The sequence below is a fragment of the Glycine max genome, chromosome 13 (genome assembly GCF_000004515.6).
Source record: "Glycine max cultivar Williams 82 chromosome 13, Glycine_max_v4.0, whole genome shotgun sequence".
Taxonomy (NCBI): domain Eukaryota; kingdom Viridiplantae; phylum Streptophyta; class Magnoliopsida; order Fabales; family Fabaceae; genus Glycine; species Glycine max.
Genome location: NC_038249.2, coordinates 15,242,953 through 15,257,804, shown reverse-complemented (window position 1 = coordinate 15,257,804; position 14,852 = coordinate 15,242,953). Strand labels below are relative to the sequence as shown.

Genomic DNA, 14,852 nt, shown 5'->3' with positions numbered 1-14,852 from the left:
TCGTGATTTTCATCCAAATTCACAACACACTTTCTCATTATAGAAAATCCTAAAAGGGCGGCAGAAGCTTTGGGAACAGAAACCTTCTCGGGAGGCACATAACATGGCCTTGAACTAAGCAAATTTGCCCACACTGTGAGTTAGCATTTAGCAATACTTGAAACTTCTTACTAAGTGCTTTTAACTTCTACTTTGTCATTATTCATAATTGAGAACAGCACATTAATAACGATGGGTTTTGTTTTGTTTTTCAAAACTTGAAAACTACAAACAACATGCTTGATGCTTGTGTTTCCATGTATGCAAATATGATAGTACTAACCATGAGTATTATAATAATATCTTATAGTAATAAATTGCCACTTGCTAGGCTGAAGCTTCTTACAGATACTAGAACAACATAACAATTGCTGACATCTTGAGAAGCTTCTCTAAATATTTGGATTTGGTTCTTCTCGGACAAAGAAATTCAGAGAGGGAGAGAGAGAACATGGAGAGGAATGAGATGGAAAGGATTGATGATGTGATGCCAGGATTTCGTTTTCACCCCACTGATGAAGAGCTTGTTGATTTTTATCTCAAGAGAAAAATTCAGCAGAAGTCTCTTCCTATTGAACTCATTAAGCAAGTGGATATTTACAAATATGATCCATGGGATCTTCCAAGTAAGAACTCTTATTACTCACACTCATTGTTTCTTAGCTTTCTCTTCTTTTGTTGTTTTGCTTTATGCCACATAGACAAATGTTACTTACAGGATCAGACTAATTTGCAACCAAGTCTTCCTATTTCACTTTAGTTTTGGTACTCATTTTTTAAATGTGGTAGATTTTGTCCTGGATTAAGTCAAAATAAAGTATAGGATTAAGGACAAAATTCATCATATTTAAAAAATACAAGAACCAAAACCACCATTTTTAAAATAAAGGGACTAAAATTAATATTAACCAAATCTTAAGGGACCTAAAATATATTTTATCCTTTTCTTTTTCTAGAGTGAGTATCAAAGGTTCAAAACTTCACAAATCTTTTCCAAGTTTAACTTGGTTTCAATTTTGTTTTTATGCACACTAAGAGCTGGCAGGTACTGGGGAGAAAGAGTGGTATTTCTACTGTCCAAGGGACAGAAAATACAGGAACAGTGCACGTCCAAATAGAGTCACAAGAGCTGGGTTTTGGAAGGCCACTGGAACTGACAGGCCTATATATTCCTCTGAAGGAAAGTGCATTGGTCTGAAAAAGTCTCTTGTGTTCTATAGAGGCAGAGCTGCCAAGGGGATGAAAACTGACTGGATGATGCATGAGTTTAGGCTTCCATGCATCTCAGACTCATCCCCTCCCAAAAAACTCTCAGACAGAAGCCTCCCTCCAAATGTATGTATTGCACCAAGTCCTTGTACATGTATTTATTTGATCCATAGGAATCAAACTGAGGTACCAGAGTGTTTATAATAATCCAAGTACATTGCTCAACCAATTGAGCTAGACTTCTTGGTTCCTTATACATATATACATACATACATATGTCCATGAACATAGGACATTTCAAGTGGCAATATGAAAGATTTAGAGGGACTAATCTTGACCATTCCATATTACATGCATGGTAAAAATTGAATACAAGTTAAGAGTAAATAGTCTATACAATAATGTAAAATTTGTCAAAAGTTTTTTCTGCATCATCCAATCATAAACTATTATATTATGTATGATGTTTGTTGACTTCTATATTAAGTACATAAAAATCCATATTAATGATGATTTCTGATAGGTGAAAAGCAAAAATATTTTTACACTAATAATATATAGAAATTAAATTAGTAAGTTAAACTAATTTTTACTATCCGTGTAAAAATGAACTATTGAGATTTATTGTTTTTATCCTTCAGACTCTCCCACTCACCTAATTGTACATAGAAAGAGTGAGAATGTAAGAAGGGTTGATTGACAAACACATAGATAGATAAACATATAGACAGAGACAGATAGATAGATTATGGATTTTTATCCTTCAATTGTGATTATTCATATAGTGCTTTGTGGGTTTTCAGGATTCATGGGCAATTTGTAGGATATTCAAGAAAACCAACTCCCTCTCCCTGGCACAGAAAGCCTTATCTCTCCCTTTGATCTCTCAGTTACCTGGAGGCATAGTATCTGACATGTTCACACAAGGTTTAAAATGCCATAACATAGGATCACCAGCCATTCAATTTTGTGGTGACAAGCAAGATGAGTTACACCAAGTCTCCAACAATGCCATCAACAACAACTTCTCAGCCTCTGATATTCCCACTTACAAGCTCATAAACAACAGCACAGTTTCAAAGCCATCACCACAAAGTCCTGTTTCAGATGGAGACCTTGCTGACAACTTCATATTCTACTCATCATGGCCCACCAAGTGCTGCACACTTGATCCCACTTCCATGCTTTCTCCCAACCCTGACTATATAGAATTTGAAGACCCAAACCAACAACACTATAGTGGCTTCTCAATCAATCTACCTCAAGATATGAAACAAAACATGAGCACAGAAACAGGAACAAAAGAACAAGATCATCAGTGGGAAACAACAATTGGGATGAGAACCACTGGATATCCCTTCAGTTTGAGTCCTCCTTATGATGCTTGGAAGGCTTCTTCTGTGGCATGGGAGTCACGTCCTTGCCCTAGTGATATGTCCACTACCTATTCCACCAACAAATGCTACACTTAATTAACCAAATTAGGGGCATTCATGGTGTGATCAAGTACTGGAAAAAGAAGGCATTGGCTTGTTAGTAGTTACCATTTTTACAATTTTAGTATATTTACTTGTAAATGTACAAGTGCTATCACTTTTTCCTTGTTCATATTTATATGTACGTGAATGTAACTACCAGTACCACCTAGAAACATAGAAAAGAGCCACAGATTTTGTGAACCATGTGCTGGGAAAATAGATCTTCTCATGTTAGTTTCTCAGGAGTCATGTGAAGAAAAAAAAATATAGACACAAAGATTTCAAGGTCTTACGAAAATTTGTGGGATCAGTGTCTATGTGTCTGTCTTTTTTCATTCACGTCATTTTTGTCATTTGAAAAACTCTCTTGGAATGATTCGTTTTTGGTGGGGGGGGGGAGACACTTTGTAGTTTCGAGGCTATACGTCTCATGTATTTCATACATTCACCTAGTTGTACATATAGTTTCATATCTCCGTGTATGGTTTTAATTTTATTTTAATCTTTTGGTTTAATGGTTTATTTATCTATATCCTTGTTCAGATATTAGAATCTAACATACACAGGTAAATTTAGACTATACAATTATATATAAGTGATGAAAATTTAATATAATGTGATCACTTACAAAATATGACTTAAAAAAAAAAACTCACAATTTAGTTATTTTAATCTTAACCACTTATGAGAAGATCTAATGGTCAATTATATTCCTCTCACTTTCACATAAAAAAAATTCTGTCCATCACATATGCTCCCTTATATACTATTATACCATTAATTAAGCATCTAACATGTTTCAATATTAGGTAGAAAATTTGATATAAAAAAAACCAAGTAATCAGAAAGTATCTAAAAATTGGAAAGAGGTTCTTGGAATCTTAATTCTTCGTTATTTAGAGTATAGCGGAAAAGGCTAAAAGTTAAAACATAGCACAAATAGATTTCTGTCAAGAGAATATAGACTTTAATTTTGGCTTATGTACAAAAGACTTTGATGATTAAAAAATATAAATAAAATTTAGATTTAACTGTTTTGGATAAGAAATACTATCGGCACATGAATTCACATGATGAGAGGATATATAGTGGAGGAAGGTGGCGTGCACGAATGAATTTGATAAGTCAATGGGGACATTTTTTGTTCACTTTCCCCGGAGGGTGCCAATAATAAGGAAATTCAGATATGATCTTATGCATCAGGGGACGTGAAAAAAAACACGGATTAAGCAGATATAACGTCATTAACGTCTATTGAAAATTGGCTTAAATATAAATTTGTCCATGTTTTTGGTCTTGTAAGTTACCATTTTTACATTTTTAGTCCACGTAAGTTTTTTATTTATTTTAGTCTTCATAATTTATATTTTTTTTAATTTTGAATCCTATAAAATATTCTATTTATTTTTAGTTTATGTAAATTTTTATTTTTCTTATTTTTGTTCCTGTAAACACGAATTTATGGGAATTACAAATGAATAAATTAAAATCTTAAAAGAACTAAAATTAAAAAAAGTAAACTTATACGGTCTAAAAATAAACAAAACATTTTATAAGAACCAAAATTCAAAAAAAAAAAAAAACTTAGGGGGTGTATTGGATTGAGATTTTGAGAGAATATTTTGACAAAAACAATCTTGAAGATTTTAAAAGATTATGTGGGATTGTATTGATTTTGTGGGATTTTAAAAGATTTTTTTTAAAAGACTTTTTACAATCAGGATTCTTAACCCAAGATTTTAATGGATTTCTAACACAGATTTTTAAGATTTCAAAGTACTTTATGGATTTTTAAGATTTTGAAAGATTAATACATTTTAAACAAAAAAATAACGGAAGTTACAAAAGTGAATGAAAAAGATGATAAATAAATTATAATGTTTGAATAAAGAAAATAAAAACGATAGAAATTTTAAACCTTTTAATAACAAAGTCATTATTGCCTAAAAAAATAATAACAAAGTGATTCTCACTTCATGTTCGCCTAATTATTAGCATTTCTCCACATATCTGAACCTATATTAGTCCTCCATATATTAGCATCTTCTCGTGGGTTCATGATCATTGTCTTCGTAATTTGGTAACACTGAAAATGAAGATGAAGACTCGTCAGTAGGTTCCACTGGATAATTAGAAAAAAATTAACTTAAAAAAACTAAAATTAAAAAAATAAAATTATGAAGACAAATAATAAAAAAAATCTTAACTTACCGAAACCAAAAACATATTTAAAAAAAATATATGGATAATTAGATAACCTTAGGTACAATGAAGAAATCAAATTTACATAATTCTTTGGGTAAAAAAGAGTGTGTGTGTTGAGTTGATTTTTTTTTTTTTGAAAGATTTGTTTTAATTGTGTGACAAAGAGTCATTAAGGTGTTGGACCTTGAAACGATATTGAATTTTAAGAAAACAGCGGAGAGAATCACTTAAAATATTGGACCCTGAAGCAATCTCGAATAATGTGCAAATTTTGTGAAAAAAATAGAAGAATTTGGTGATTATTTGTTTGTGGAGAAAAGGGAGAATCTTTTTTGTAAAGTTAAGCAAGTTAGAGACAGCAAGTCGTAGACGCAGCATAGAATGCACAAAATGTAAAAAAAGATTTCAGGTTTGCGGTAAACTTTGCAAAGCCAAGCAAGTCGGAGACCAAACATGACATTCACTAAATTTACTCACACATTTATTGAAACGCCACCAAGCAAGTCGGAAACCCAACATGGAGTGCATGAACTATGAAAAAGATTTCGGGTTTGCGGTAAACTTTGAGACATCAAGCAAGTCAGAGACCCAACATGACATTCGTTAAATTTCCCACATGTTTATTAAAACACCACCAAACAAGTCGGAGACCCAGCATGGAGTGCACAAAATGTAAGCGTGTACTAAAGAGTACTAACATAGAATTTCAAAATGATTGACGTAGCTTTTAGTAATCCATAGACAAGACACGCACAAATAAATCAAATGAGAATAAAAAAGGATAGAATAGAAGCGAGGAATACACTTAGTAATTAAGGGTGCAAGATTAAAACATGGGAAAATAAATAAGTGACGAAATATTTATAATACACTATGAACTAACCAAACAATGATAAATAAAAAAAAGATTTATAGAGTCAAACTAGAAAAAAGGTGGTATGAATAACAATTTTGACTTCATTTGGGCTATGCCCAAAAGGCGTAAGGGTGTGCATGTAAATGGAGGTGTGTCTAGTAGTATTTATTTTATGTAAAATTATTTTTTTTGAAAAAAAAATGAGTCAAGCCCAAAATGAAAGAAAAACTATACATGTGAAAAAGGTTGTGTTAATAGCAATTTTTATTTTTTTTTTGTTTTATTATTTTTTGCCTTTTATTATAAGAAAAAAAAAAGATGGACAACAAATATTTACAAAAAAAAAATAAAAATTCTAAGAGTCTGACCAGCGACCAGGGATTCATCGACGAGTTGAAACGAATCAAGTAAAAGACCAAAAGAAAGAGAACAAGGGAGAGAAAGAAGAGAAAAAGAAAAGAGAAGGAAATAAGGAGATGGGATGAAAGGAATAAAGGAGTACTAGGTGGTTCCTCCATCTTTTCTGACTGTAGTGTCAAACGACGTTATGCAGTGGACTTCTTTCGCCTCCTCATGATTTGTGCCTCTCCTCCTTTATTTTCTGCTTGTTCTCTTTGTTTTTGTCTAATTCTTTTCTTCTATGTGATTGTGTGTGTTTGTGATGCCTAGACCTTCTCCTTTTATCGTGTTCTTTCTCTTTTCGTCCTTTATAATCCTTCCCCTTTTATTATTATTTTTTCCTATTTTATTTTTATTCTTCCTTTCCTTTTTTCCCTTAATTTCTTTCTTTCCTTTTTTTTTCTTTTCCTGATCTTTCTGTCATTTTCCCCTTATTTTCTTTCTTTCGTTTTTTTTTATTTTTTGTTTTTCCATTTTCTTTTCTTTTCCTTTTTTTCTTTTTTTTCTTTTTCAATTTCTTTCTTTCCTTTTCTTTCTTTATTTTCTTTCTTTTTTTTGTTTTGTCTTCTTTCTTACCTTTTTTTCCTTTTTCTTCTTTGTTCTGTCTTTCCCTTTTTTCTTTTTTTGTTCTTTCTTTCCTTTTTTATTTTCTTCCTTTTTCTTTTTTTTTTTAAATATTATTTTTGTTTTTTTGTTTTTATCTTTTTTTTTTTCATTTTTTCATTTTTATATTTTTTTTGTATTTTTGTGTTATTTTATTATTTTTATTTTTTTTGTTTTTCGAAACTTGTCTGAACAGAATTAGAGTCTGACACTCAAGTATGTACAAGGCCTGACATTGTTTTTGCATTTGAAATATTGGGAAGATATCAGAGTAATCCAGATATTGACTATTAGAGAGTTGCAAAAAAAGTGATGAGGTACCTTCAAGGAACCAAAGATTACATGCATATGTATAGACAGATGGACAATCTAGATGTGATTGGTTATTTAGACTCAAATTTTGTTGGTTATGTTGATTCTCGCAAATCAACATCTGGGTACATTTTCTTGATGACTGGTGGAACTATTTCATTAAGGAGTGTTAAGTAAACTTTGACTGCTACTTCTATCATGGAAGTTGAGTTTGTCTCTTGTTTTGAGGCTACATTACATGGTCTATGACTTAAGAGTTTCGTTTCTGGGCTGAAGATAGTTGATACTATTTGAAGGCCTTTGAGAATTTTCGACGATAAATAAGTTGTTGTCTTTATGGCTAAGAATAACAAAAGTGGAAGTCAAAGTAAGCACATCAACATTAAATACTTAGCCACTAAAGAAAGAGTAAAAGATAAGAAAGTGTTCATTGAGCGTATAAACATTGAGTTGATGATGGTTGATCCTTTGACTAAGGGCATGCCACCGTTTAAGTTCAAGGATCATGTAGAGAGAATGAAACTTGGTTTCACTTTATGATTGTATATATACAGGTTAGAGTTGAAACTCTTATATTGTGATATTTTCTCATATTCAGCTGCATATTAATTTATTTGAGAAAAAATTATGTTTTTGGATCAAGAATAAACATTGGATTTATTTATTAAGTTTTATTACCACATTGAGTATACTACTTGAGAAATTGAGCATGTCGTAATACATGGATGATATTACTCATTATAAGATGAACTATTGCTATGATTCGCATGTTCATTTCTTAAGGAAATTGTACATTGACTTATTTTAGTCAATGAGTCAAGACGTTTGGACCAAGTGAGAGAATGTAATAAGTTCTTATTATTAAAAGTTGTGATTAACTTCTTATTAGTGGTCTATACGTTTTTGGACTTGGAAGATCATCTTTGGTTGAAGTGTCCCAACAATTTTGGAGTTGAAAGGTCAAATATTAAATGACATCAATGGTTGATAATAGCTTCTATTTGCATTCTTGATGGTAGAATATCTATAATTAGCACATGTGTTTGGTCCCTGAGCTCATATCTTCATTTTCGTCTGATACACCATCTACAAAGAGAGTGTGAGATCTTGAAAGAACCAAAACAAAACAGCTCTTTCATGACAATGATAGGGGGTATATTCTGATTCTGTTTTTCGCATTTATTAATGACTTGTGTTTCGTTTTGTTGTTTGTAATATCACATGTTTGTTATTTTAGTCTTACATTAGATATCATAATACACATTAATAAGTGGTTTCAAGTTTAAAATTTGGATATATATAAACTCAAAAAGAAAGTTGTGTTAATCATAATAATTCTATCAAATTTAAACATGATTGTCTGTGAAGAATATTTTTGGACGGGAAAAAATAAACTTCTAACTTTGTGCTATATAATATTAAGTTTCATCCGACATAATTTTAGGTCTAAATTGATTTTTGGGTTAAGGACTTTTAAAAGTAAATAATAATATTTTATTATATGGAGATGTAACATTATTTACATTTCTTTCTTAATTGATAATTTTCATTTAGCTGTTGTTGATCCAATTTAGGAAAATATCCCAAACCATAGAATAGAAGTTGGTTACCATATTAGTGTTTGGCATGTCTTATACCATGTTTATTATTACTCAAAAATCAGTTATCCAATTATCATCATGTTGGATGCGTGTCCCAAGCGAAATGTCACACATCCAGCATGACTAACTTCTCGGTTTGGTCATGAAGGTTGTTACTTTGAGCCGAATATGATAAGGTTGGATGCTCAACTTTTACATCCCAAGTTACATGCATATCTCGATTCACATGATGTGGAGATTCCATTTCCAAGATAATCAAGTTAATCTATTTAATCTTTATTAGGGGGAACTAGCATTTAGATCAAATTGGATTAAAGTTTAACAAAAATTTACCAAAAATCTTCATTAGTTTTTATAAGTAAGCTTAAGGGAACTTCAACATTACCTAGGAGTTTAATGTTTTACAAATATTCATTATAAGAGTAGCTAATTTACTTAATTTTCTGCTGAGAATTTTTATCATGAGAAAAAGAAGTCCATTGTGAACATGGTAAAAGTCAAGTTATAATAATCCAAGTACAACGCTATCACAAATGGTAGTTAAGAACCCAATTGTCAAGATTAAATTGCCATATTTTACTTTGAACTTAAAATTGTTTATGACCAATGACGATATTTACTACGTATACCTTGAAAGTAGTATATTTGTCATCACCTTAATTCCACCCTCAGTATGTCTCATTCAAGTTTCAATTTGATCAGATTATCATATATAAAACTGCTTCTCAAAAAAATTATATATAAAACCAAATCATATATATCTTGTCCGGCCATGATAATAAGACGAAGCTAGCTCAACTTGAAACCTTGCTCCATGACTGGGTCCTGGCTTCACATAATAATGCTCCAATGGGAAAAAACATCACCGGTGACTTCAAAGCCTATTATACAAATTAACCCACCGCAACGATAATTTGACAAAGTTGGAATATTCTATCTAATAAAACCTTTCACTATAGCACAATCGTTGATTAGAAAATTAACTAATAAAAATTGTGATAAAATTAAATATATATATATATATATATAATAAAATATAAAATTAATCATAATTTTAATTTATATTTTTTTAATTAATAATGGTTATACTAATAGAGATTGAGTCTATCAGAAAGATTAGTTTTTACAACATAACAAATCAATGTTTGAATTTTTGCTGAAAGGAGTATTTATATTCAGTGTTCAATCGTATTTCAAACATAATTATGTTCGCAGTTATTATTGTAGTTTATCCACTAAAATGTATTTTCTCCACATTAGAGGAACAAAATTCAAACAAATTACTTGTGTTTAGATATGTCTATAACTCTATATCATAGTGTGTACTGTATCTTACGGGTCAACCTTTTTCTCACCTTTTAGCTATATATTTTCCCTCATCATTATCTCGAGTTTATACAACAATTTGACGATTGAAGCTTCTTCATATTATTTTTTGTATTTTGGGTACAAAATTTCCATTTCTTTTGTTTTCTGGTTTTCGTGTGCTCTTGGGGGAAACTATTACACCAATTTAAAACCAAACACCACCATGAATCTCCACCAAATTTGATGGAAATCAGAAGTATCTTTCTTAGTAGGGTTTATCTAAATCACATTTTAAAGTCAAATTGCTTAAAGGCACATCACAATTCACAAGTCACTGGCTGAAAACAGTCGTAACTACTTTTGGCCTTTCAAGTCCAACATATGGAGCAAAAGGTGGCAAAAGTCCTGCATAAGTCATTCTAACAAAGGGGAAAAGAAAACTAATCTGATGACCCATATACCCCATTTGTAGAAGGCAAAAGACTATAAAATATTCATTATTCACCTGAAATGGGCAAACTAAAGACATGGGCAAATTTTTATTCGTTACGATAAGTATAACAATTTTTACTTTAGTGAGTACATGGGTCAACAATCAATGTAAGCATGAGAGCCTTGCAAATTCTTATGCAATTTTTTCATTCTTTTCAATATAACAATTTTTTTTTTCAATATAATGACACCTTAACTAATACATGGTTGGTTTACTTTTATATGTTATTTGAATCTGAAATTTTTAGGTGTACTATATTACTTTACATATATTATATGCAAGATAAAATAGTCTTGGGCTAATATTTTTACGGGCTTAGTCTAGTGATGCGAAGTGGGTTATAGATCGAAATCAAGCTAAAACTTGCTGCACCTACAAAAATTACTTCCCGCACTCCATTACATTTTGGAAAGCCCAATCTGGAATGTATTATTACATTTTGGAAAGAAGCAACTATTGGAGGTGCAGAAAGCATATGGAAATCAGGAGCCCTATGAAGGTTGTCAAAATAATTGGGCAGCCTAATTAGCCCAGGCAATTTATCCATTTAACTAAAAAAGGTAGTTGCTAAGTGTATCTTCCTAATGTATTTATTTTCTCTCTCTAAATTGTCCATTTTAGGGGGGGAACTCGTTCAACCTGCCATCCTTTTTTTTCCTTCTAAAACTACATTTAACACTTGCTTTTTTTATATCATCTCTTAAGTATTTTCTTCATTTACTAGTTTATAACATTTTTTTAATTATATTTGATTATAAATTTAGAAAAATTAAATCAAACAAAATAATTATTTTTTCAAAAAAGTAGGTTGACGTGCATCCAATCCAACTCGTAGCTTGTCACAAGTTAGGTTAGGTTGGGATTTCAATCCAATACAGAAATGGGTTTCAAACCAGTTTGATCCTTTTTCAGAGAGCTGAGGGTGGATTGGATTGACTTGTTTGGCACCCTAATTAGGAATGAAGGCTTAGGATCTACACCCTTTTTCTTTTAGTTTTATTTGTATATTTAATTCAAATATTTGGATTAGATTTTGCATTCAATTTGAATATTTACGTGGGCAAAATGCACACATGCGCATGTATGCATATACAAACATACATGTAATATGCTAAATGTGTTTTATATTAAATGTTTATTTAAGTTTGATGAATTTTAAAGGATTTTTGGCATAACCTATTTGCTGCATTCGGAATCATACTAGTAATTGTTCCCAATGTAGTGTAATTTTGTGCAGAATGATAAATCAGGAAAATTGTTAAAAAGTAGAAGATCTGTTAGTAATTCTAACATATAAAACGCTAAAAAAATACCTTAATTATCAATTATGAAAACTAAAAGAAAATCTTAAAAGTTTTAACAAAAGTTGCCTCTAAATATTCAGAGGTAAAATTTTATTGTTTATAACAGTCCTACAATGGATAAAACAATAATTCCACTCATTTCAAACAAAATTATATAAAGAAATATTTTGATCTCTAAAAAAATGATTGTAGCTAAGAAAGGACTATCCTTTCCTCCTTTCATAACTATTCACCGATAACTCTTCAGAAAATTATGCTATTCTATTCTATTATAGCAATAAGAAAATACTTTTTTTTTAAATGATGTAATGCAAATTAATTTTTAGGGTATTTGTGTGTAACTGTTATATATGTTCATTTATTTTAATGATTTGTAAACGCTCACAACCGCTAAGATGTGAATATTTTAACCACTACAAAAGACCTTTTTCATTGACTTATACTAAGGGCTAATTTTAATTTAAAACAAAATGTCACTCCTCAAGCAACAAAATCACGTTTTCATTCCTCAAACATGAGTTTTATAAACTAAAGCTGTTTTTTTCTCCTTCTTTCAAACAAATTTCTTCTCTTGTCTTATATTATGATTATGTTCGATAAGACATTTTAGTTAGCTTTTATTTTTTTTACTAATTGAAAAACTTGTTTAATTGTTCGGTAAATAACTTTTTTAGTAACTCTTAACGTTTTTCGAAACGCTATTTGAAGTAGCATTTTAAAATGCTAATTTTTAGTTTCTAGTTTTTTATATTTTCTTTCAATTTTATCCTCAATAAATTTATCTAATTTTCTTATTACTTTTTTAAATAAATTATGTTTTAATAATTTTCTATCATTTTAGACTTTTAGCGTTACTTTTACCAAACACTTATAATTTAATAAATTATCTTTTAATCTTCTAAGAGGTTTTAGTTAAATTGTTAATTAGTTTTGTCGAACATAGACTATATTTTTTTGGGTGTTTTCTCTATTTCAAAATATTTGTTACTTTAAAAAAATATTTTTGCTAATTATACTCTCATTTATTAGTACCCACTTAAATACATAAATCAATTTACAACAACATTATATTTTTTAATAAAAACATTTTTTTATCGTAATATCTTATATATGTAACTAATATTTATTTTAAAAAAAAATCTACGTTACCTTTCAAAGAACATAATGAGATGTAAAGAATAACATAGAAGGCAGACAAGTTCCAACACCCTTAATGGCCAGAGTGAGCTGAGGGTGACAAAGCAGGAGGAAAAGAGGACAACAAAGACTTGAAATATACCCAATTCTGGCCTCTAATTACTACCAATTAATTGGTTCTCGTTGTTGGGGTGGCACAAGAACATTGTGAGAAATCCTCATATCCAATCCTTGCCAATTGCCATAGGTCTTCCCATTGCACATGGCATAATTTCAAATCCACGAAGTACGTCATGTGTATGTAGTATATTCGAATTTTCCATTTTTTTACACTGTTATTGTCTAATTAATATATACACATATATATAAAGAAGTAAAATTTTATAATAACTATTTTAAGAGTCGTCTCTATATGATTTTTAATTAGTTGATAGTTTATATCTATTTACAAATTGAATAAAGTTGCAGATTCTTCTGAAAATGATATTAATCAATCAATTTAATTTAAAAAATATTGAGAAACTCATAAATTTATCTATCTTCTTGATGCTTATATAATTTTTATAGAATTTATTTGTTATTGATAATTAATTCAATTCATGATGACAATTTGCGAAAGAAAATTATTTTCTCTAAAAATTCTCAAGTCAGATAATTGGACGACATAGTAAAATTTGAAGAACATAGATTAAATTAATATTTTTTTACAAAATTAATTTGAATTTAAAGAAACAAAGAAGAAATTGATCAAATAATAACAATGGAAAAATTAAATATGATAAGTTCATGCTTCGTTGATATCAAGTAATTAACCTTACAGTTTTAGACATACTGTAAAATCTCAAGAAAAATTAAATTATACATGTATAATAGTACATATTAATATTTATAAACAAACATAGATAACTAGTAGCATAGGATTTGAACTCCTATGTGGTTATAAATAATAGCTAATGTCAAATAAGTTTTTATTGGACTTATTTAAATTGTTGGCTTCTAACAATTGATCAAGTAACACAACTCGAAACAACACCATATATGCATGCAACGCCCTTGTTAGCTCCCATGAAAACCTCCTGTTATTAATATTATTGAAATATTAATATTAGTTTCTCAAATTGGTCTTGAATGATAATTTTCTTAAGATCATGTCGTCCAACATCCCTTTGAAGACAAATTAATGTGCTAAACATTCACATATTATATTTAATTGAAAAGTTGTTTCATAGTTGGAAAAAATCAAATTACACCATCTAATTTTAATAATTATTATATTATTTTATAACTTTTAAGTGAATAATATTCTCTTAAAATTCATTCTTTAATTGAAAGTTATTTTTACATTGATTATTTATATAAAATTTTATATTAATCTAAAATTATTTGTTACTTAATTCGTTTACATAAATTAAAATAATGTAATATAAATATTTTAAAATATACTAATATATTAATCATTTGATTACCTTTTTATTGTTATTTGATTTTGATAAAATTTGATACAAATAATCTTGATAATATATAAATATAATTCAACAGAGGAATCAATAAAAATAATATTTTATATTAAGTTATAAAAATCCTCTCTCTATATATATGTATTAAATTGTTAACAAATAATATTTTCAAATTGTTAAAAATATATATTCACACTCATGAATATTAATGTACTTTCACTATTTTAGAAGAGCATATATATATATATATATATATATATATATATATATATATATATATATATATATAAACAAATTACAATTTTAAATTGTTACAATATTCCTAAAATTATAACTAATCAACATATTTATTATTATAAAAAAAGTAGAACTATATATATTAACTTTTAGTGTGCATTAAAACTTAATTAAAATAACTGATCGGGGACAAAGCAAACTCAAAAAATATCTG

The 14,852-nt window shown here is 29.3% G+C and overlaps 1 protein-coding gene across 1 annotated transcript; it reads left to right on the top strand.

Annotated features, from left to right (window-relative positions):
- Nucleotides 1-383: 383 nt before the first annotated feature.
- On the top strand, nt 384-3,063 carry LOC100777630 (protein FEZ). The gene is made up of 3 exons (XM_014765987.3): nt 384-665; nt 1,076-1,374; nt 2,052-3,063. Exons 1-3 carry the CDS (start codon nt 491-493, stop codon nt 2,718-2,720), a joined length of 1,143 nt encoding a protein of 380 aa, XP_014621473.1. The 5' UTR covers nt 384-490; the 3' UTR covers nt 2,721-3,063.
- Nucleotides 3,064-14,852: the final 11,789 nt, after the last annotated feature.

What these genes read in the sequence shown, in the direction of transcription:
- LOC100777630 (XM_014765987.3), top strand. Translation starts at nt 491, where the DNA reads ATGGAGAGGAATGAGATGGAAAGGATTGATGATGTGATGCCAGGATTT. An exon ending in TGATCCATGGGATCTTCCAA is followed by an intron (nt 666 to 1,075) that starts GTAAGAACTCTT and finishes ATGCACACTAAG; the next exon opens with AGCTGGCAGGTACTGGGGAG. An exon ending in ACAGAAGCCTCCCTCCAAAT is followed by an intron (nt 1,375 to 2,051) that starts GTATGTATTGCA and finishes GTGGGTTTTCAG; the next exon opens with GATTCATGGGCAATTTGTAG.